The sequence below is a fragment of the Rhinolophus sinicus genome, chromosome 13 (assembly GCF_057876585.1).
Source record: "Rhinolophus sinicus isolate RSI-liver-muscle chromosome 13, RSI-T2T, whole genome shotgun sequence".
NCBI classification, from domain to species: Eukaryota; Metazoa; Chordata; class Mammalia; order Chiroptera; family Rhinolophidae; genus Rhinolophus; species Rhinolophus sinicus.
Genome location: NC_142513.1, coordinates 13,093,695 through 13,114,107, shown reverse-complemented (window position 1 = coordinate 13,114,107; position 20,413 = coordinate 13,093,695). Strand labels below are relative to the sequence as shown.

At 45.6% G+C, this 20,413-nt stretch overlaps 1 protein-coding gene and 1 long non-coding RNA gene across 2 annotated transcripts; one reads left to right on the top strand and one right to left on the bottom strand.

Moving 5' to 3' along the window:
• Positions 1–1,324: 1,324 nt before the first annotated feature.
• FITM2 (fat storage inducing transmembrane protein 2) lies at positions 1,325–7,139 on the bottom strand. The gene is made up of 2 exons (XM_019748684.3): positions 6,880–7,139; positions 1,325–4,774 (listed from the first exon to the last, which is right to left on the bottom strand). Exons 1-2 carry the CDS (start codon positions 7,050–7,052, stop codon positions 4,162–4,164), a joined length of 786 nt encoding a protein of 261 aa, XP_019604243.1. The 5' UTR covers positions 7,053–7,139; the 3' UTR covers positions 1,325–4,161.
• A 43-nt stretch (positions 7,140–7,182) lies between these two features.
• On the top strand, positions 7,183–20,413 carry LOC148756020 (uncharacterized). Its single transcript, XR_016018164.1, has 3 exons — positions 7,183–7,297; positions 18,289–18,570; positions 19,897–20,413. It is a non-coding gene; the product is annotated as an uncharacterized LOC148756020 (long non-coding RNA).

Here is a 20,413-nt window from a genome sequence, read left to right as displayed (position 1 = left end):
CCAGCTGCCACCTCAGCACGGAGTGGGAGTTTCTTTTCATGTTGTTTCCCAAAATAAAAGTTCTAACCAGCTTGGGAAGAATTTTTCATCAAGCAGAACAGAGGAACAGAATAGAGTAGAAGAGATGGTGAGAGTATCCAGTCCGCTACCATCATTTATCAAATAAGCAAATTGAGACCCAGAGATGTTGATTCAAAGTCACAGAGAAAAGCAGAAACAGCAGTGGCAGAACTCATCTCAAGGCCAGGTATTCTAACTTCTAGCTCAGTGCTCTTTATATTATTATTACACTGATAGTCCTGTACGCCTTTCTTCAATCTCCATCGCTTTTGAAAATGATGGAAAAGTGAGGTTTCTGGAGAAGGGACATCTCAGTAAAAATTAGGGCAGCGTTATCTGTCGTTGGGCCTGCTGTTCTCACTTTCCTGGACGCCCTTCTCTAACAGCGTGACGTCCTCCTCACCCTTTAAGACCCCAAAAGAATCGTTAGGTTCTGAGAAGATATTCCCTAATTCCCCAGGGCAGCTGGTTGTCCCCTGCTCTATGGGCCCAGGCCCAGACCTTGCCCCAGCCCTCGGAACACTTTCTGGTGGTGCTGGTTCCTCATGTGTCTTCCCCGCACTAAGAGAAAATGCCTCAAATGCATAGATGTATCAAATTCACCTTTGCGACCCCAGCCCACACCTTAGGCTCTGAAGGGACTGACTTTGGACCACAAACTCCACGAGGGAGGGAGTTTATCATCCTACCCAGCTCCTGGCTCACGTTATGAACTCAAGAAGGGTTCATTGCTGCCCAAGGAATCCGAACAGGGAATTCTTGCTGTGTGAGGAGATTCTAATCTTGGAGCCATTCAGCTTTTGACAGACAATACCTGGAGTTGCCAAGCATGTCAGGCTGACAAATGAGTGGGCACTAAATGGCACAAAAAAGCCCTCACGTGTCTAGGCCTCCAGGGCTATGAGGCAGTTGCAAGCATGACCTCATTGGAGTGGACTGTGGAACTGCCTTTCAGTATCACTTCCATAAATAAGGCTTACCTCTTCTCCTTCTGCCAAGAAAACTCCCAAATCGGGCTGATCCAGACCCCAGGACTCTAAGACACGGACATAGTAGAGGGAAGGAGTAAATCAAGCTAAGAAATACATAACTGAACATAAACTAAATAGTTTACAGGATTTAGGAAAAGTAACTACAGCCATGAAATACTCTATATATGTAACAAATAGCTCAAGAAAGAACTACGCTTTCATAGTGGACAGAGCTTTTCTGGTTCTGGACTTCATGGAGGGTAATAGAAAGGAACACACGAAACGCTGGAATGTGGTATTTCATTATCTCCAGTTTACTTAATTTGCTTGCTCATACACGTGATCTGTGTGTATATAACAGTGGCAAGAGCCATTCTCTAAATACAATCTGGTTCTCAGACTATGACAGATGCACATGGAAAATGAGGCACCAGCGAATGAACCTCGACATGGAGAGGCACAACAAGCCTGGCAGTATTGTGTGATCACAGATGCCCTCAAAAGCCCCTTGTTCAGCACCTGGGGACGACAGACACTTTTCAAAAGACAATACACGGCTATTTCAACAGGAGACCCAGACCCCAAATGGCATTCAAAAGATGTCAGTTTCTCTGCCTTCTCTGGAGGAGCCCAAAGATTCTAAAGGCTTAGTCCAGAAAAAGGGGACAGGGGATTATGGCCTGCTAAGCCCATGTGCTGGGCATTCTGCATGCATCATTTCCCTTCATCCTAATAGCATCATGTCCATTTTACAGATAAGGAAAATGAGGCTTGCCCACGGTCAGAAAGCTCTCAGTAATGGTACCATGATTTGAACCCACATCTCACATTTGCCTAAGCCCAAACTCTTTCAGCGACGCCATGCTGTCTCACACAGGGACAGAAGGCATGTTCCCAAGAGAAAGGCAAGGGTGCTAAGAATGAACAGGAAGGGGTAGAAGACTAATCAATGTACAAGGCTTGGTAATGAGTCAGTTGAATGCTAAGCCTGAATCAGACCCAATGACAGAAATGTCTGGAGGTTTAAGTCTGACAAATGAACTTCAGGAGTCACCCTGTGCTTGATGCCTTTTGGTGCTAAACAGGAAACTTGGGAGAGACTTCAATGCCTTCAACAAACTCCTGCCACCTACCCCACCCCCGGCTCCCACCCCACTTCCACTCCAGAGGGCAAAGAAATCTCAGGGGGCCATCGCATCATGCCAATGCTCCCAAAGCACCATGGTGACCCCTCTGAAATCTCATTGCCCGTGTTTCTGCCACCTTCTTCTAGTAGGTGGTACCCTGTTTCCCTGAAAATAAGACCTAGTTGGACAATCAGGTCTAATGTGTCTTTTGGAGCAAAAATTAATATAAGACCTGGTCTTATTTTACTGTAAGACCGGGTATAATATAATACCGGGTCTTATATTAACTTTTGCTCCAAAAGATGTATTAGAGCTGATTGTCTGGCTAGGTCTTATTTTCAAGGAAACACAGTATCATACCTCATATTTTGATCAACACAAGGTAACTTGCAGCTCAACTGGATACAACTACACATTTTAAATAGATCTTTATATGAAATACAATTTTCCAGAGCTCAAGAAAACAATCTAAGCTTGAGCTAAGCCAGTGGAGTGTGGCGCTTATCAGTTAAGGCTATTATCAGGCTTGAATGGGGGGGGGCACCAGAGGGAGGGGCATCAAAGAAGCTTCAAGGATGATTATCCAAAATGAGAGAGATATGCTTTGAAAGGCTTAAGGAGACAGCCCGAGGCAGGTGAGGGGTATCTCATCACAGAGCACAGAACTGCCTCTGTGAGGAGGTGGAGGTGACAGTTTTCTAACCCTTTCCAGCACTCTCACATTGAAGACCACTGACTGACAAGCTGGGAAATTGAGAAGTGTTGGAAAGCGGACAGAAAAGGCTGATTTCAAGACCAGCCGACTAGACTTGGGTTTGGTTTACTTTTGATTGTGGTTCAGATAAGAGGAGGGTGGGGTCAATGTCATGACACCATTTGATAAGGACATTTTTGCCAACAGGTTAGCTTGTTGCCATCAAAGGCAACAGGAAGTCATTGTCCTTTCCTTCTGACTTATCATAATCTTGTCCAAAAGGTAAGAACGCCTTGGGTCCCAGCAGACCGATCAAGGTACTTATCGTATGACCGAAGCACTGGTTGGTCAGTCTACCCCAAGGACGTGTGGACGTGTGATCAGGGAAGTTTCAGTGCAATTCCGCATTTTGTAAAATTACCCTCAGCTTAAAATGTATCAAGTTATTATGAAAATGCCTACTTTTTGGGGGTTTATTCTTAACAGAGAAAACAACCCCACGAGGTGGAATTTAAAATCATAAGCCAAGAGTTTGGTTTATAAAAAGTAGGTTAGTGTTCTAAACAAAAAAACCTCAAAGCAATCGACACATGTGCCAAAGTGAAGCAGTGGAGCTGAGAGTTATTTTCAGTTCTGTTGACAGAGAACAATTGCTCCGAAAATAGACAACACAGACGAAAAATTATCAGTGTTCATTACATAAAAATCACCCAATACGCGGTCGCAGAGGCACTCCAGTTTGTCAGTTTTGGTAGCTAATCACAAGCCAGCTGTAATATTTAACATTCCACGGATAAAACAAATACTAACACCAGAGAGTGTTTTTCAGGCAATGGTTGGTAGTTTTATAAAGAACCCTGCTGGAAATAAATGCTTATGCAAAATTGACCAGAGGGAAATACTATTAAATAACAGCCTTAACAGCCGTTAAAACAAAAGCCAACTAGAATCAGAGAGAGAAGGCGGCAGCAGAGGAGTCCTGAGGCCCTGGCCTCCCCTTCAGCCACACAAGAGGCTTTCCTGCTTCTGTCCTCTCACTGAGCCTGAGCTCTGCCCTCTAGGGACAAAAGGGATGGTCCAGATTCAGTCTTGCCAGGGACAAAAAGTGCCTGACTGGGAATGGTGGTGCTTATGACACAGGGTGACACCACCAAGAACAGTCTGGGGACTGAACTAGCTCCCAGCCTCCACCATCACCCACTAAAACTGCCTGGTAAGCTTCGTCTCTGTAGTAGCATCAATAATTTAGACAAATAACTCAGAAAAATATATTACCCATTGTCCTCCCGTCCCCCTTTTTGTTTCTCTTTTATTTCTTATAACTGTCCTGCTTCAAATTCGAACTAGAGCTCTGGGGAGGAAGTCCTGGGGAAAATGATTTCAGATACCAAAACCCATATGTCCCATACCAGCCCAGCAAACCAAACAGGGTGCCAAACACTTTCTGGGACAAGTCGTGGAAATACACAGCCGTGCACAGAAACATGCACACCCAAACGAAGGTCAGGAAGCCCAGGGCGACCTCCAGGGTGGTGATGGCAGTGTGGAGGTGGTGGCTTCGGTCCGTCTTCACCTCATGCAGCACAGCCATCTCCTCCACAATCATGAGGGCACAGAAGCTCAGCAGGAAGGAGTGGCCTGAGATGTCAAAGCCGTGCCAGAAGCCTCCTTCCTGGTGGCACTGCTGCTTATTCTGCTCCTTTCTGGTCCCCTCCAGAGCCGGTGACTTGTAGCAGCTGCCTGTATAGTGTTCAACGTTGGAGAAGATGGCTGTGCAGACATACCAGATGGCCGTGCCCACAAGGAGGGTGCTCAACCGCCGCAGGACCAGGCCAGCCTTGCCTGTCAGGTGGTAGTTGGTGAGGGCAATGAAAGGCAGGAGGAGACAGAAGGTCCAGGCCCAGGCCACTTTGACAAAATACCTGGCAGAGGAGGAAAGTGGAAGTGAAGAACACTTGGTGGAGAGGAAAAACAATGTCATGACTCAGGTCACTATAGACTCTCAAAGGAGGGAAAATGAGAAAAGCTGATGAAAGCTACAGATAACAACTTACTAGGTACTTTAAATGTATTATCTATTTAATCCTTAAACAACTCTACGTATGAGGTAGGTACTGTTACTATCTCCATTTTACAGATGAGAAAACTGAGGCACAGAGAAGGAGCATGCCTAAAGTGGAGGTCATAAGAGGTGGGGCTGGGATTCAAATCCAAAGTCTGTGGTCTTAAGCACTATGCTATTTGTCTAGGAAAGTAATAATAATTGAGCATCTACCAAGTGCCAAGAGCTTTTCATACACTCATCTTCCCATAGAACACTCACAATTACCCTTGGAGGAAGGTATCATTTGCCCCTTTTATAGATAAAGAATCTGAGGCTCAGATTCCCAGGGTCACACTCACACAATCAGCAAACACATATTAAACCGAGATTTGGCCAGCCCCAAAGCTCACGCTTTTTCTACACCGTGGTTCTTTCTTACATGGCAGAAACGATCTTGGAACAGAGCTTGACTTCATACTAGCAGACCCAGCTTCAAATCCTGATTCTGACTTGTTAACACGCTTCTCTAGGCCTATTTCCTCAGCTGTTCAACAGCACTGAAAGGACCAAATGACTTTTTAAATCCCTTCCAGAGCCAATGATTCACTAGTTCCCTTCCACGAATTAGCACACAGAGGCTTGGAACAAAACGCCAGGATCCATGGCTATCAGCAAACAACAGGGACTTGTCTGCCAGGCTGCTTGGCTCCCAGCTTCCCCAGGCCAGATAAAGCAGCAGCTGCCTCGTTTGCCTCCTTTGCACTCATCAAAGGTGGCTGACCTGGGGACTAGCTGCGGTAAACACACATCCAAGAGGCTTGGGGTTACTACCACTCTCATGATCTATTCTTAGCCTAGCCTCCATGGTGCGTGAGGAAGGAAGGTACGCCAAGGACAGAACGACTCTTTCCCCGGTTCCAAAAGTTTCTCAGACACCACTCAAGGGCCTGTCCTAAAATTCCTCCCTGAGACTAATACGCAAAGATCTTGCCAGAGCCAAGACCTGTCAGGCATTTGACGAAGCTGCTGGGGAGAGAAACCAGGGTTTGAAGTAGATAACCGACGTTGGGCTGCTGTTTAGGAGATGGTGCGACACTGTAATTCTAAAGAAGAATCCAGGCCCACATCAAGGACAAAGTTTTATTTTTCAGAGTTTCCCTTTACTACTGCAACAGTGTTTTCATGCAATAAACTTAAAATCCAGGCGATGAGAGAGAGAGAGAGAGAGAGAGAGAGAGAGAGAGAGAGAGAGAGAGAGAGAGAGAGAAGTGGGTGAAGTTAAGGAGATTTCTCAAAGAGCCCCGCTGGGGTTGCTTTCCTGGTCCACTGCCATGAACTTTGAGCGGCTGAGAAGGTCCAAGGAAATCCAGGGAAAAGGTCATAGACTGGAGGGTTCCACTCCCAGGAGAGATTATCTTGCAGTGGTGTGGGGTTTCTATCCTAGGCTGGGACAAGGCTCTCAAAGGTCGGGGGTGGGGGGAGGGAGGGCGGTGCTGGGGGGGTAGAGAAGGCAGGTCCTTCACAGGCAGTGACGGGATTGTCACAAGCTGGGGGTAGGGGGCTTACAATGGAGGCGTGGGGAATGACACATGCAAACAGGAGGGAGGTGGCATCTCCCCCAGGGCATGGGCCAACTCGTAACTCTAAGGGGAGGTGCAGGGAGCAGCGACATAGGCTGGTTCGTACCCCCGTCCCACCCTGCACCCCTACATACACACGCACACATACACACAACCCTGCTCGCCACTCCCTGCCCAGTCAGGCTCAGCTGTCTGGTTTGGGGGTACACACACGAACTGCTAGTGACACTAGCTATTCCGAGGTCCCTCGGTCGTGACACGCGTGCAGATGCTATCACGACCGGGAAGGCTCCCCCTGCCAATGACTGGTCCATCACAGTAGCTAACCCCCAGCTCCCTGGACGAGGCGACAGCGGATCGGCTACAGCGGGGACCGGACGGCGAGGAGCCGGGGCGCACTCACACGTTGAGGACGTTGCGCTTGTTGCTGAGGTAGCTCTCGGGCAGCGGGGAGAGCTCCTTGAGGAAGGAGCCTGCCAGCATGGAGGCCGCCAGCGCCCAAGGCAGGTAGCGCCGCACGGCCGCCCGCACCAGCGTGGCTCTGAGGACCCGCGCGCAGCGCTCCAGGTGCTCCATGCCGAACCTCGTCGGCCACCGTCCGGCTCCCCGCGCCCTCTCGGCCACCGTTGTGCTCCTCGCCCAGGCCCGCGCCGCCACCTCCCTTCCCGCGCAGGCGCGCCGCCCGCAGGCCCCGCCCCTGAGAAGTGCTCGCGCTCCCTCTCTTGGCCATTGGCGTCTCCGCAGCGCGCGGCTCTCCGAACGTCGCTCTTCCCTCCTGTGGCTTCTCTGAGTCCTGCCACCCGCGACACGTTCCGAGTGGGGTAGGTACGAATCTCGGCCTGTGCGTCTTGCTTTGGTCTGGGAATCAGCTCTCGTGGGAGTATTTGCTGGAGGTGGGAAAGAATCAATGTAGCGCCGTAGGCGTGGGCGCAGTAGTCACAGCATCATTTAGTCTCTCTTTGAGACTTGGAGACACCGCCTCCACCGGAGCCTTAGTTTTCTCTTCTGTAAAATGGGGAGACAAGAGGAGCTCAGCCCCTTCCCCAAAGTTAGTTTATGAGCTCGAGGTTCATTATGTGGATGCAGGTATGGGGACAAGAAATCAAATTTCGTTAGAAAATAAAAGCGTAAAATATTTATTAAATTTAAATGTTAAATTATTAGATTTATTTTTCCTTTTAAAACACCTGTGTGTATTGCGTGGACATGCTGGAGGAGGGAGCTAATGGAGATCACATGAGGGCGTTGAAGACGCAGTCACTCGGTTTATCACAGAGCTGTCTTCTCGTTTTTTTGTCGTGGGAGTCTAATTCAGCATTTCCCAACCTCGACTCATTTCTTTTCCACTGTATTAGTGTCCTAGGGCCGCCATAACAAATTACCACAAACGTGGTGGCTTAAAACAACAGAAATTGATTCTCTGACAGTTCTGGAGACCAGAAATCTTAAATCAAGCTATGGAGAGGGTTGGTTGGTTCCTTCAGGAGGCTCTGGGAGCGAATCCCTTCCATGGCTCTCTCCTGCCTTCTGGTGGCTTGTAGCTGCATAACAGCAATCTCTGCCTGTCTTCATGGGGCCTTCTGTGTCTCTGCCTGTTTCTTTTCTCCTTCTGTCTCTTATTAGGACACTAGTCATCGGATTTAGGGGCCGCTCTAAATCCAGGATAATCCCATCTTGAGATCCTTTATATCTGCAAAGACTCTAATTGCAAATAAGGTCTCATTGTCAGGTACCAGGGGTGAAGACAGTGACAGAACTTTTGGGAGTCACCATTCAATCTGCGACAGCCACCTAAACTGCTTTTGCTCTGTCCATATACCAATGCTATTATTTACTATACATTTTCCTTTAAACAATACTTATTTAAAACTTAAATACCTACTGAATAGCCTCCCAGACAAAAATATCCATGGAATCATGGATTCTGTGTGCCAGTTTTATTTCTTCTATCACAAATAAAACATTTCTATTGAAACATTCATCATCTCTAGCTGCCTTAAATAATCTCATGTACCCATACCAAGGATAGCTGCCACCCTTTGGGAACCAGTGGCCTGATTTACACCTATAATGGACTGATGTTTAAAAATCCCCCATGTACAGAATGAATCAATAAACTAATGAGAAGGGCCGGCCCGGTGGCTCAGGCGATTACAGCTCCATGCTCCTAACTCCAAAGGCTACTGATTCGATTCCCACATGGGCCAGTGGGCTCTCAACCACAAGGTTGCCAGTTCAATTCCTCAAGTCCCGCAAGGGATGATGGGCTCTGCCCCATGCAACTAAAATTGAACACGGCACCTTGAGCTGAGCTGCCTCCCCAATGGCTCAGTTAGTTGGAGCACGGGCTCTCAACCACAAGGTTGCCAGTTTGATTCCTCGACTCACACAAGGGATGGTGGGCTGTGCCCTCTGCAACTAGAAAATGGCAACTGGACCTGGAGCTGAGCTGCGCCCTCTACAACTAAGACTGAAAGGACAACAACTTGAAGCTGAACGGCACCCTCCACAACTAAGATTGAAAGGACAACAACTTGACTTGGAAAAAAGTCCTGGAAGTACACACTGTTCCCCAATAAAGTCCTGTTCCCCTTCCCCAATAAAAAAAAAAAAATCGTAAAAAATAAATAAACTAATGAGAAGAAAAGTATTTATTCCTTAAAACCATCTCAAGATGATCTTCATATCTGTAAATTGCATTTAACTGATCAGAATTCTTATATAGCAAGATGTCTCCAGGCCTTCAAAAAGCTAGGTTTAAAAAAGAAAATATAGTGGTGATTATACCAATTTGTCTTTCTGTTATTGAGAATAAAAACTACACAGCCAGAAAGATGTTATTATGATGGTATCTGAAACCATCAGTATCTCCTGAAGATTGACAGGTCCTCAGTTATTATTACTTTCTATAGCAAGCTGCATAACAATTAAGAGCAGCAAAGTACATCGGACATTATTAATTAAGTGGTTCCTCCAATGAAAATCCAGATGCTGATCCCCCACCCCCAAAAAAGGCGAAAGTGCTGGGTGACAGAAACCCTAGACATCACCCAGAGGAGCAATCAAAAAATATACCTCCTGAATGTCTCAGGGTTTGTATTTCTGTCAAAAAGAAAATGGATTTGTTTCATTTGAGACTATACAGCTTCATCTCGGGAGATTTCTGAAGGCTGGGTTTAACCCACAGCTGAAAAATTGTAGGTGTCTAGACAAGTTTTTATCTTTTTTTTTTTTTTAACTTCAACCCATATTAGGAAATACATATTATAGTTTAATGGTGTGTGGAGGCAACTCATCCAGGCCTGTGAGAGCAGACTGTTACATTTTCAAGACTTTGCAAGCTAATTGTTAAACACAGCCATTATTAAAAATTACACTACATAAGCTAACAATTAAACTCAAAATAATTACTCAAAACTTACCATTTTCTAATTATTTTACTATATTATTTTCTATGCTGTTAGGGTTACTTACATCTATTGTATCTATATAATATGCTACTGTGCAACTCTTCCAATTCTATGCTCAGTGACGGCACCTTGGTAGCTTGACGTCAGGGGAATTGGCAAGTGCTACAAACCAGGGCTTTATTAGATTGGAATGCAACTCCATTTGTCAAAACATGGTTGAATTGAAACTATAGGTTGGCTATGGATAGAAGAGTCCAGCAAAAATCAATGAAAGCATTCTGCGAGAATCATTTCACTATGTAGAATTTACAATAACGAGCATTTGTGTATTTCATTATTTTGTAATTATGTGCTACACATTATATTAAGAAAAACTTATAATAAACATATATATGGTATACATGTTCCCCTAGGGCACTAGTTGTTAAACATGTATCAACAAATCATTGGAGGATGATCCAGTACACACATAAAAATATACATGTAGCATATAAGTGAATATGCCAATAGATATATAGATATAATTATAAATATAGCTTTATGACAGTTCATGACAGAATTTGCCTCTCCTCTACGTAAGGCACCCTGATATTTTCTATCCAATTATAAATTCAATGAAAAATGCTGGTCATGACCCACTGAATTGATTTTACAACTCACTAGTGGGTGGAGATCTGTAGTTTGAAAAACACCACGCTAGATTTTCAGGCATTGGAAGATGATGCTCTGTCCTTCCCCACCAGAGGGAGGTAGAGGACCACAAATACCAGGGTTCTGCCCTGCCTGAGACTTCAGTGGTACCACCTAATTGTTGGTTCTCAGTCCGTCATTTATCTATTCAACAAATATGCGTACTTGTTAGAAGCGTATGGTCTGTGGCCTCAGGGAACTTAAAATCTAGTGAGGGTGGTAATCATTAACTTATTCAGCCAACCAATATTTATTAACTATTTACTATGCACCAAGCATTGGGCTAGATATTAGGACCTCCCATGTTTCGGATAGGTGAGTTTCCTTAATAACTGCAGATTTATCACCTTTTCAAAACACAATTTCCCAGGTTTGAGGCAGAAGGTACATGTTGAAGCTGGACCATCTTGTCAAACTGAGAGCAAGGAAGCCATAAGCTATCAAAGACTGGTAAAGTCATTTCAGGAAAGCACAGGGGCCAATAGAAAGGCTCCCACAGGCCAAAGATGGGACAAGTTGACCATAAATAAGAATAACTGCAATGGATGGAAACACACACAAATGTTTAAATCCATAGATTCCTAATGGTACTTTAAAAAGTACCATGTGAAGAAATCAACTCATTATTTTGAAAACTAGGAAATAAAGGGAAAGAACCAAGCATTTTTCCTGGCTCTCCTATGGGAACTGAACCACTGAATAAACAAAGAGTAGAGTTTTTTGTTAAAGAAATCTCTCAAGTAATAAATGGAGAATTAGAATATCACCACATGTAACATGGGAGGAAAAAATGTTAGTTTGAAATATTGGTGAGTCAGATTCTCATTAAAAAAGAGAATCAGTTTGCAGATATTCATAAAAAGAAAAGTTTAATAAATACTGAGCACTTTAAATTAAATCTCTAAAAATCCATCATATAAGGTTTAAAATTTTTAAATCAGATTATCATAGTTTTGACCTTTGCTCAGAATTTTATATTATAAATTTCTTAGAGTCAGATTTTACAGAAGTACATGGCTTCATGTTTACTACAGAAGTGGAGAAGTAGAGCCAAAAATATGTCTGCTACAAAAAGGTAACATTTTCTTATTGAATGCTAAATGTAATTTTATAAGCAAACCCTATATGTATGCCACTTTTGTAGCAAGAGTTTGGAGATTATAGAATTTATCTTGCAGTCTGAGTTTCTCTTGGACAAATAAACATTCTGCTTTTTGAATTTTTTGGAAATCACTTGTCTTTTTATTTGGATAGTGGTTTAAGTTTTTTGAAAAATATAAAATCATTAGAGGAATAGTTGCATGAAATTCTTCTGAAGTTACGATTGTGTTTTGGCCAAGCCCAACATAAATATATGTGAAGTAAATATAAATAAAAGGAAACGTAAGTTTTTGCTGCCTTCTCTAAAGAATTTTTCATTTTTACAACCACATTACATTCTAATGCCACGATTCATAAGATTAAATTCTGCTAGGGTAGAATACAAAAAAAGGTGTTTCCATTGGAAAAGAGATCTCTATTTTGACAATGAGCTTGGTCTATTTTAAAGTGAATTGGCCTAGATCACTTTATTAAATGGCCAAAACTAGAAGGACTTTATGGATTAAGCATATCATCCAAGAGTCTTTTAAAAATATACATTATAATTTGTGTATTCATTTGTTTATTTTCTGTTTCTCCTACTTGACTGTCAACTCCAGAGGGTAGGGAACATTGCTTGTTTTATTCACTAATGCATCCCAAGTGTCCAGAACTATGCCTGGCACCTTCTAAACATGCAAACAAACAAAAAAGTTCTGTTAAAGAATCATTGTTAATATGCTGCTATAAAGGAAATTATTTTAAAATTTAAATTGCTTCTTTCTAAACAGAAGAGAAATTGATTCTAAATCACTGTGAAAGGGGTTTTGTGGCCCATCCAGTTTCAAAGATGCTGAATGATAATGGATTAAATAGAGTATCCCTGGGGCCCTGCGGAGAAGAGTGCTTAGGGACAGGGAGGCTCAGGGATCATTTTTATCTAAGCTGACATCTGGAAGGTTGGCCTGGAGCTGGCCCGAGGAACAGCGGGAAGAGGGCATTCCAGGAAGAGCAAGCAGCAGGTGCCCTTTTGTTGACTAGAGTGTGTGAAATAATTCACCCCGGGTGGCAAGGGCAGATAGGCAGCCCAGTAATTCTCCCAGCGGGTGGCCTTTGTCTACAGCTCCTGGCCAGCCAGCAGAAGTATTCATCCCCAGCACCAATTCCTTTCTTCTGAGCTCTCCTCTGCAATGCCTCCCCCATCCTTAACCTCTGGCCACCTCTCTTTCTAGCCAGAGGGGACAACTAGACGCTCCCTGGCAAAGCTGGTGTCTGCCAGGGGCCAGACTGCCTGACTGCTTAACGGGGAGAGGGTTGTAGCCACTGGCTGTTCCCAGGCTGCTCAATATCTGGGCTCATTTTGGGCACAAGGTTAGGAGGGCTGGTGTGAGAGGGCAGGGAACAGGAGAGCCGCTGAAAGGAGCTGTGGGGGACCCTACACCATCGCCGGCAGCCTCGAGGCCCCTCCTGCTCCTTCCTCTGGCCACTGTCTCCTGCAGACCTCGGACCTGCCTGTCTCAGGCGGTCACAGGGCGGAGGCCTGGGAGGAGGGAGCTGTTGTTGCCTGAAAGAGCATCGGTAAAATTAGGAAGAGAAGCAGGAGACTGAGTATTCAGGGTCAGCATAGCAGCGACCTGTAGGACAGGGAGGGCGTTGGGATAAGAGGGTTTTGGGGGCATAGGCAATGTTCTAGTTCATTACCTGGCGGTAGTCGTATAGGTGTTTGCTTTTGAAATATTCATTAAACTATATTTTAGAAGTCTTGTCCATTAGTTTTATTTTATAATTTATGAAATTATACACACACAGACACAGACACACACACACACACACACACACACACACACAGAGGGTACCAAAAAAAGTATGCGCGTTTTAAGAAAGGAAAAAAAGGTATTAAAATTATGCTGATGGTAACTACTTTGAGCACCTCTTGTAATTGCAGAAGTCAAACGTGACTTGTATTCATCTTTTGTTATCAGTGTATATTGAGTTACAATATTTTTTTTAGGCTTAATCCAATCCTTAGTTAATCATGGTATGTATTAGCTGGTTATTACATTTCAGGCACTATGTGTATACGTGTGTGCACGCGCTTGTGAGCATATATATGTCCTGCTGGTTCCCCCATGTAGGCAAACAAACTAGCAGTCCTTGTTTCTAAGTCAGCTCCTTTCTTAGTTTTCACCTACCATTTTGCCTCTACTTTCCTGGCTGATTTGCAGAACCCTATCCTATACCCTGGCTTCTGACATTGGTTTCTGTTCTCCCTCCTTGGCATCTGCATTTCCAGTGATGGCCAGTGGAGTTAGCAAGTCGGTTAGGAGCCCAGGAGTTTGGGCTGGACATGAGGATTGCCCTTTGCCATCGCTGACTTTCACAGGACATATCCAGCTGAGCTGCTTTCTGGTCCCTCTTCTCCCCCTACCAGGCGACTGGTGGTCCCTGAAAGATCACACATCTCTGGAGAGGTGGGGGGGCATCACCACCCGTGTGCGACTAAAAGGGAACTATTTCTTCTCGTTAGGAGGCTTTCAAATGCTTTTCAGAAGTCACTTTTCTTCCTTTCTTTCTCCCTCCCTCCATCTCTTTGCTCGTCTTCTTCTTCACACACTCACATTGGGGTGGCTAATTCATGGAGTTACAATATTTTAATACAGTTTTTTCCTTTCTTAAAATGTGTATACATTTTTTGGCACCCTCTCTCTCTATATATATGTAAAACACCAAACCAGGGATAAAATGCCTAGGTTCTAAAAAGAACTTAACTACTAATAACTTAACTCTTAACCAGAAGCCTTACCTATAACATAAACAATTGATTAACATGTATTTTGTATCTTATATGTATTATACTGTATTCTTAAACTAGGGAAAAAATGTTTTAAAGAAAATCCTAAGAGAAAACACATTTACAGTACTGTATGTGTGTATGTATTGAAAAAAAATCCGAATGTAAGTGGACCCGTGCAGTTCAAACCCACATTGTTCAGGGGCTAACTGTATTTGATTCTTTTCTTCTCACAACAACCCCACAGGTAGGCACTGTTATTAGTCCATTCTCCAGATGGAAACACTGAGGCAGAGAGGCTAAGAAAGTGACTTAGCCAAGGTCACACAGCTAGCCATCTAGCAGAGCTGGGATTCAAACTAGACTGGGTAGGCCCCAGCCTGCAAAGTGCTTAACCCCTAGCCCACCCAGCCTCAAGGTCTGGGGAGTACCAGCCCTCACGTGACCTCACCTGCCTGCCGGAAAGAACGGCTTCCTGGTCGTCGCCCTCTGCAAGGTGACCAAGTCACCCTTGATAGGGTTTAGGGTCCGTGCAGTTCGTTGGTTCAGAGCACAGACATGGATTCTAGTGCAGATTCAGAATTTATTACCTGTGTGACCTAGGAAGTCACTTCTCTGTTTCCTAACCTAAAAAGTGAGAATGGTATCAGACTAACTTCATTGCCCAGATAAATAAGTGAAACCTTATTTTACTAGGTGTCAGGCATACAGCAGGCGCACAATAGATGGTCACCACTCAAATAAAGATGCTCATCTTTGGTGCTCATTGTAGCCTGTTAGCTAGGCAAGGCAAAGTAGCACCGTGCCCATTTAACAGATGGGAAGTCTGGCTCAGTTCTCCCGCCACTGAGAAGCCAGGCGATTCAGAGGGTCCCACGGGTCCCTTCCAGCCCCCTCTCTGTTGAATTCTCAGGGTCTTGCGCTGGCATGTGGTCGCAGGGCCGGCGCTCCGCACCCCGCGCAGGAATGCGGTGGCCAGGCTGGGGGGCGGGGGCGCTGACACCGAGGCTTTTCCGCTCCAGCTGCGCGGGCAGACGACACAGCAAATTCCGCGGCCACACCTGGCCGTGCAGCTGTCCGGGCTGGACCAGGACGAGGATTCTCCAGTCCTCTGGCAGCTGGCCCCCGAGGGCACAGCCTTGACCCCTGGTGGCCTCACAGCCTGGACTGCTGGGCCGGGGCACAGGAGCACAGGGTGCCCCCTCAAGGGTAAGCCGTCCTTCCTGGCCATCGGCACCCTCCAGCTCCCACCACCTTTTTTTTGGAGGATTGGGGCTAGACCTCTCTGACACCGAGGAGGGTGAGGGGCTCCCTGGCTCAGCCTCTGCCAACACTCTGCTGGGAATTCTTAGGGTGAGGGGGAGCGGGGAAATGGACACCCCTTGGTTTCAGGGTTCTGCGGTTCCGTGGAAAATCAGCTCCTGGGTTGGACTGGAGTGCTCTCTTTCCCTGAAAGGCTAAGCTCTGGTCTGGTCTCCCCACCTCCCTCCCAGTCCCCAGCCTCCAGCTCCCCGCCCACCCGAACTGGGCAAAGCACAAAGTGTCTTAGGTTTTCACCAGCCCTGCAGCTGATGTGGCACTCAGGCCTCCAGTCTGCAAGAAATGGCCTCTGCTTACCTCTGACCCAATCTCTCAACCCACCTCTTACTCTCGCTGTACCCTCTATGTCTTCCCTAACCTGCCTTTTTTCAGTTCTTCAAATGAACCAAATTCCCTCCAGCCTCAGAGCCTTTGCCCATGCTGTTCCCTCTCCTGGCACTGCTGTCTTCACAGGCTCACCCCTAATGCCCCAGCTTCCCCTTTAACCTAGCAAACTACTCAATTTTGGGTTTTTTTCTTAATCATCATGTATTACTAATAGGACTAATGAAGGGTCTTGAAAATCCTTAGGCTGTGCCTCTTCTACATGAAATTTTTAATCAACTTGCCAACTTCCTCCAGAAGCCTTGCTGGATTTTTTATTGAGATCATATTGTATCTATAGATTACACTGGTGAGAACTGACAACACACGTTTACTACTTACAATGACGTGATGTGAGTCAGAGGATTCAGAGACAAATTAGACACAGCTCCTTCCCTCAGAGAGCTGTCTTGCTCATGGTCTTCCTTTTTACTTTTACTTCATTCATGTTATGAGAGAAGATCTTATCGGGCCCATTGTACAGATGAGGAAACTGAGGCTCAGAGAAATGATATGACTTGACCCAGGTCCTAGGTTGAGGAAATGATGGGGCCAAGACCCCTACCCACATCTGTGAGACTCGCGAATCTGCCAATTGAGTCCGTTTGGTCTATGGGTTTGGTTTGTGTGTGTCTCTGTTTGTGTTTGCATGGAGGGTGTGTTCTTGCGCACCCAGAGTGGAAAAACATCTATATTTGGAGAGGGATGTGCTGTGGGGTAGAGTGGGAGTACAGGTGTGTGTGCTCTAGTGGACAGTGACTTCTATTTGTCTTAATATCGGGGTGTTTGGCTCTGTGTGTACAGTGTTGGGGGTTTTAGTGGGTATACTGGGGAGAGTTATTTGTGTGTATTGGGTGGGAAGTGTGCGTTGGGGGGACTGGAATGGGATATTTCTGTCGGTGTGTGTGTTTTTTCTTATGTGGGATTTGAATTTTATACTTGTGGAAAGAAATCTTTAAAAGATTTGTTTTTAAACCATAAATGATTCTAAATTTTGTTATCGAGGCATACATTAATTTTGAAGTGCCAAAATCTTAAGTATACAGCTAGATGAATTTTTACACATGTACACCCATGTAATCACCAGCCAGGTCAAAATATGGAATAGACACAGCACCCTCAGTGGGAGCTTCCTCAAGTCCCCTGTCAGTCAGCACCTCCCAGAGTAGCCACTGCTCTGACTTCTATCACCCTAAATTAGTTTTGCCTGTTCTTGAGCATTCTGCCAGTGGAATCGCAGTTTTTCTGTTTGGGGACGTTAATAGCTATCATTGAACAAGCTTTGCTTTGTGTGCTAACACTTTCTATATCTCCCTGAATTTCCCATAATGGCCAAATAAGGTAGCATCTATTTATTGTGACCAATTTACAGATGGGGACACTGAGACTCAGAGAGGGCTCGTGACTTGCCCCGGGTCACCTATCTGACACCACAGCTCTGGTCCTTGGTTCATCAGGCCATCTTGCCTCCCTCTGGATACCCTGCCAAAGAGCTGATACTGCTGTCTGGCTGCAGAGAGAACAGCTGGGTACCCCGAGGAGCTTCTAGATGTGCTTTGTCTTCTGAGGAGTCAGTTTCTCTGTATTTGTCGTGTGACCTCTCCAACCCCTTTGCTGGGCCAGGAACTACCACCAGAGCAGCCCAACCACCTCTGTGCTGTGGAGACACCCCAAGCCACACGGGTCGAGTCCTGTCTCCCAGATTTATTTGCTGTGTGACTGTGGGCAAGTTGCCTCCCTCTTTGAACCTCTGTGTTCTCAAACTGTTAAAAGAAGATTAAAATACTCATGCGTGGTTAAGGCAGTAACAGATGGAAGGTGTCACTGTATAAATTAGTACAGCTGTTCTTTTTTAAAAAGCCTTTTATGGTCAAACAAAACACAAATACAGAAAGTCACATAAAACAAATGTGGAACCTAATAAGATGAACGAACCACTTATAACGATGAACGAACCAGTCAAATCAGGAAAAGGAAGCCTCTCAAATGTCCCACCTCAATTACAGCCTGACTTTTACAGTATTTCTTTGTGTTTCTTTATAGTGTTGTCGCCCAAGTACACATCCCTAAACAGTGAAGTTTAGTCTTGACCATATTAAAAATGTGTGTCTTTTAAGTCTTGACTGATTCTCCCTCCATCCCTTTGGTTTTCTTACAGTTTATCTTTTGGAAGAACCTGGAGCATTTGACCTGGAAAGTTTTATGTGTTCCCTCCCTCCTCCACTTGGATTTGGAGTGACATAGATCTGGGTTGCAGTTCTGAGTCTGCCCGTTGCTGTGTGACCTTGGATAAATCACTTAACCTCTCTGAACCTCTATTCTCAACTGAGAAATGAGGGGGTGACCTAGAGATTTCTAAGGACCTTCCACCTTTTCCAGTCTTCTCTCTCAAACACCAGGCTCCTGTCCCACAGTCTCTTCTCAAAAGCAACTTTATGGGGTAAGAATCATAGACACCTAGTGTTGGAATCCAATTTCCACTGGGATTAACTGTGTGAACTGGGGTGAGTGACTTAACCTCTCTGGGTTTCCATTTCATCGTCTTTACAGTGGGGATCCTAATATCTAACCCATGAATCTGGAGCAAGGCTTAAATGAGATCATGTTCCTAAAACATTTAGTGCCTGGCATCTAGTGTGTGCTAAACAAATGTTGACTATTATTGCTATTCTTATTAGCTATTATTATTATAGGTAACATGTGTTGATTGCTTACTCTGTGCTGGGCATTGTGTCAAGCGTTATAAGATGTACTAACTCATTTAATGCCCACACTAATGCCATTAGGAAGCCTGGTTTTATCAATGAGTAAACTGAGGCACAGAAGGTTAAGTAACTTGCCCCCAGTTACACAGCTAGTAAGCCACAGAGGTGGGTCATAGACCTAGGCCGTCTGTTAGCCACCGAGCTATACCACCTCGAAAACTACCGTCTACTATAATTTCCCCTCCACTGGCCCATGCCCAGAGTGAATTCCAGAAAGGCTGAGGATGGAGCCGTAGCTGAATCCAGGGTGATAAAATTCAGGATGAGAAAGTATTCTGACCCTAAAGTGAGAGCCTAGCCAGGGCATTAACTGATCTGGGCTGCCCCTGATTATTTCCTGCCCCCACCGTCTAACTGTTATCCACTGGAAACCTGCCTTAGTCAATGAGGACACCAGAGAAGGTCCCAGCTGGCGGAGCGGCCTGGCGTGTCCCTGTGTGTTTGCCACCAGTGCGATTTCTGGCTTTCTGTGGACGTGTGAACGTGTGGGGTGGCAGATGGTGATTTGTACGTGTGGCTGGGCTGAGGGGCTGTACCGTCCTCCAAGTCTGTCTGTTTCTATGGAGAGAGAGTGTAACCAGCCAGCCTACCACCCACTGGACTTGTGACCCCAGACAAAGGATTCACCTCTTTGTGCCTCGATTTCCTCATGTATGTTAAAATGGAAATAATGACAATAATAAGATTGTTCAGAAGACTAAATGAGCTCCTCCACGTAAAGTGCTTAAAATCGTGCTGGGCACTGAGGTGGAGCAAATCCGTACAGCTTATCCGCGCTAGGTACGATTAAATGTGTAAAGAATGGGTTTCTGTATATTTATGCAAAGGCACCTGAGTGTGTACAGTAGAAAAGACCTGAGGGGCGGAGGGAGTGGGCGGTCTCTGTGATTGGTGGGAGGACGATATTCTTGTGCATGCGCGCATGTGCATACACGAGTGTGTGGATTGTGTACTGTGGATTTGTGTGCATTTAGTAAATGTGCGAGGATGTTCATTTCCAGAATCCCGGGTACCACACGAAGGAGCTACAGGCCTGAGGACAAGTTACGGAGGCTCCATGTGCCCCAGAAACTGTATCTGTACAGTGGATGGAGTTACCTCCTCAAAGGCGGATGTGAGGACAAGTGAATCAATGTAAGTAACACGGGAGAAGTTTCACGGTAAGCATTCTGAGGGGGGCGCATAATTGTTGACACTCCTGGTTCCTAAGTGCCAAGGCTCTTTGTGTCCTCCTATCCTGGGCTCAGAGCTCCCCCTGACGTACCATGGATCCCAGCCCGCTGTAGGCAGAAGAGCCCTTAGTCCACTTTCTGAGGACTAAGGGACATCTGAGGCCCAGAGAAGGGTAGGAACTTGCTCCAGGACACCCAGCATACTGTAGGCAGAGATGGGGCTAGAGTGGAGCCAGTCTCTTGTCCATCTGGGGTAGTGGGAAAACCTTGCAGAGGTCAGGGTTGGCAGCCCCCACGGCTCACTGCTCTGCCTGCCACACCTCCCCCAGCATCCAGCCTGGGCTGG

What these genes read in the sequence shown, in the direction of transcription:
- FITM2 (XM_019748684.3), bottom strand. Translation starts at nt 7,052, where the DNA reads ATGGAGCACCTGGAGCGCTGCGCGCGGGTCCTCAGAGCCACGCTGGTG. An exon ending in AAGCGCAACGTCCTCAACGT is followed by an intron (nt 4,775 to 6,879) that starts GTGAGTGCGCCC and finishes CTCCTCTGCCAG; the next exon opens with GTATTTTGTCAAAGTGGCCT.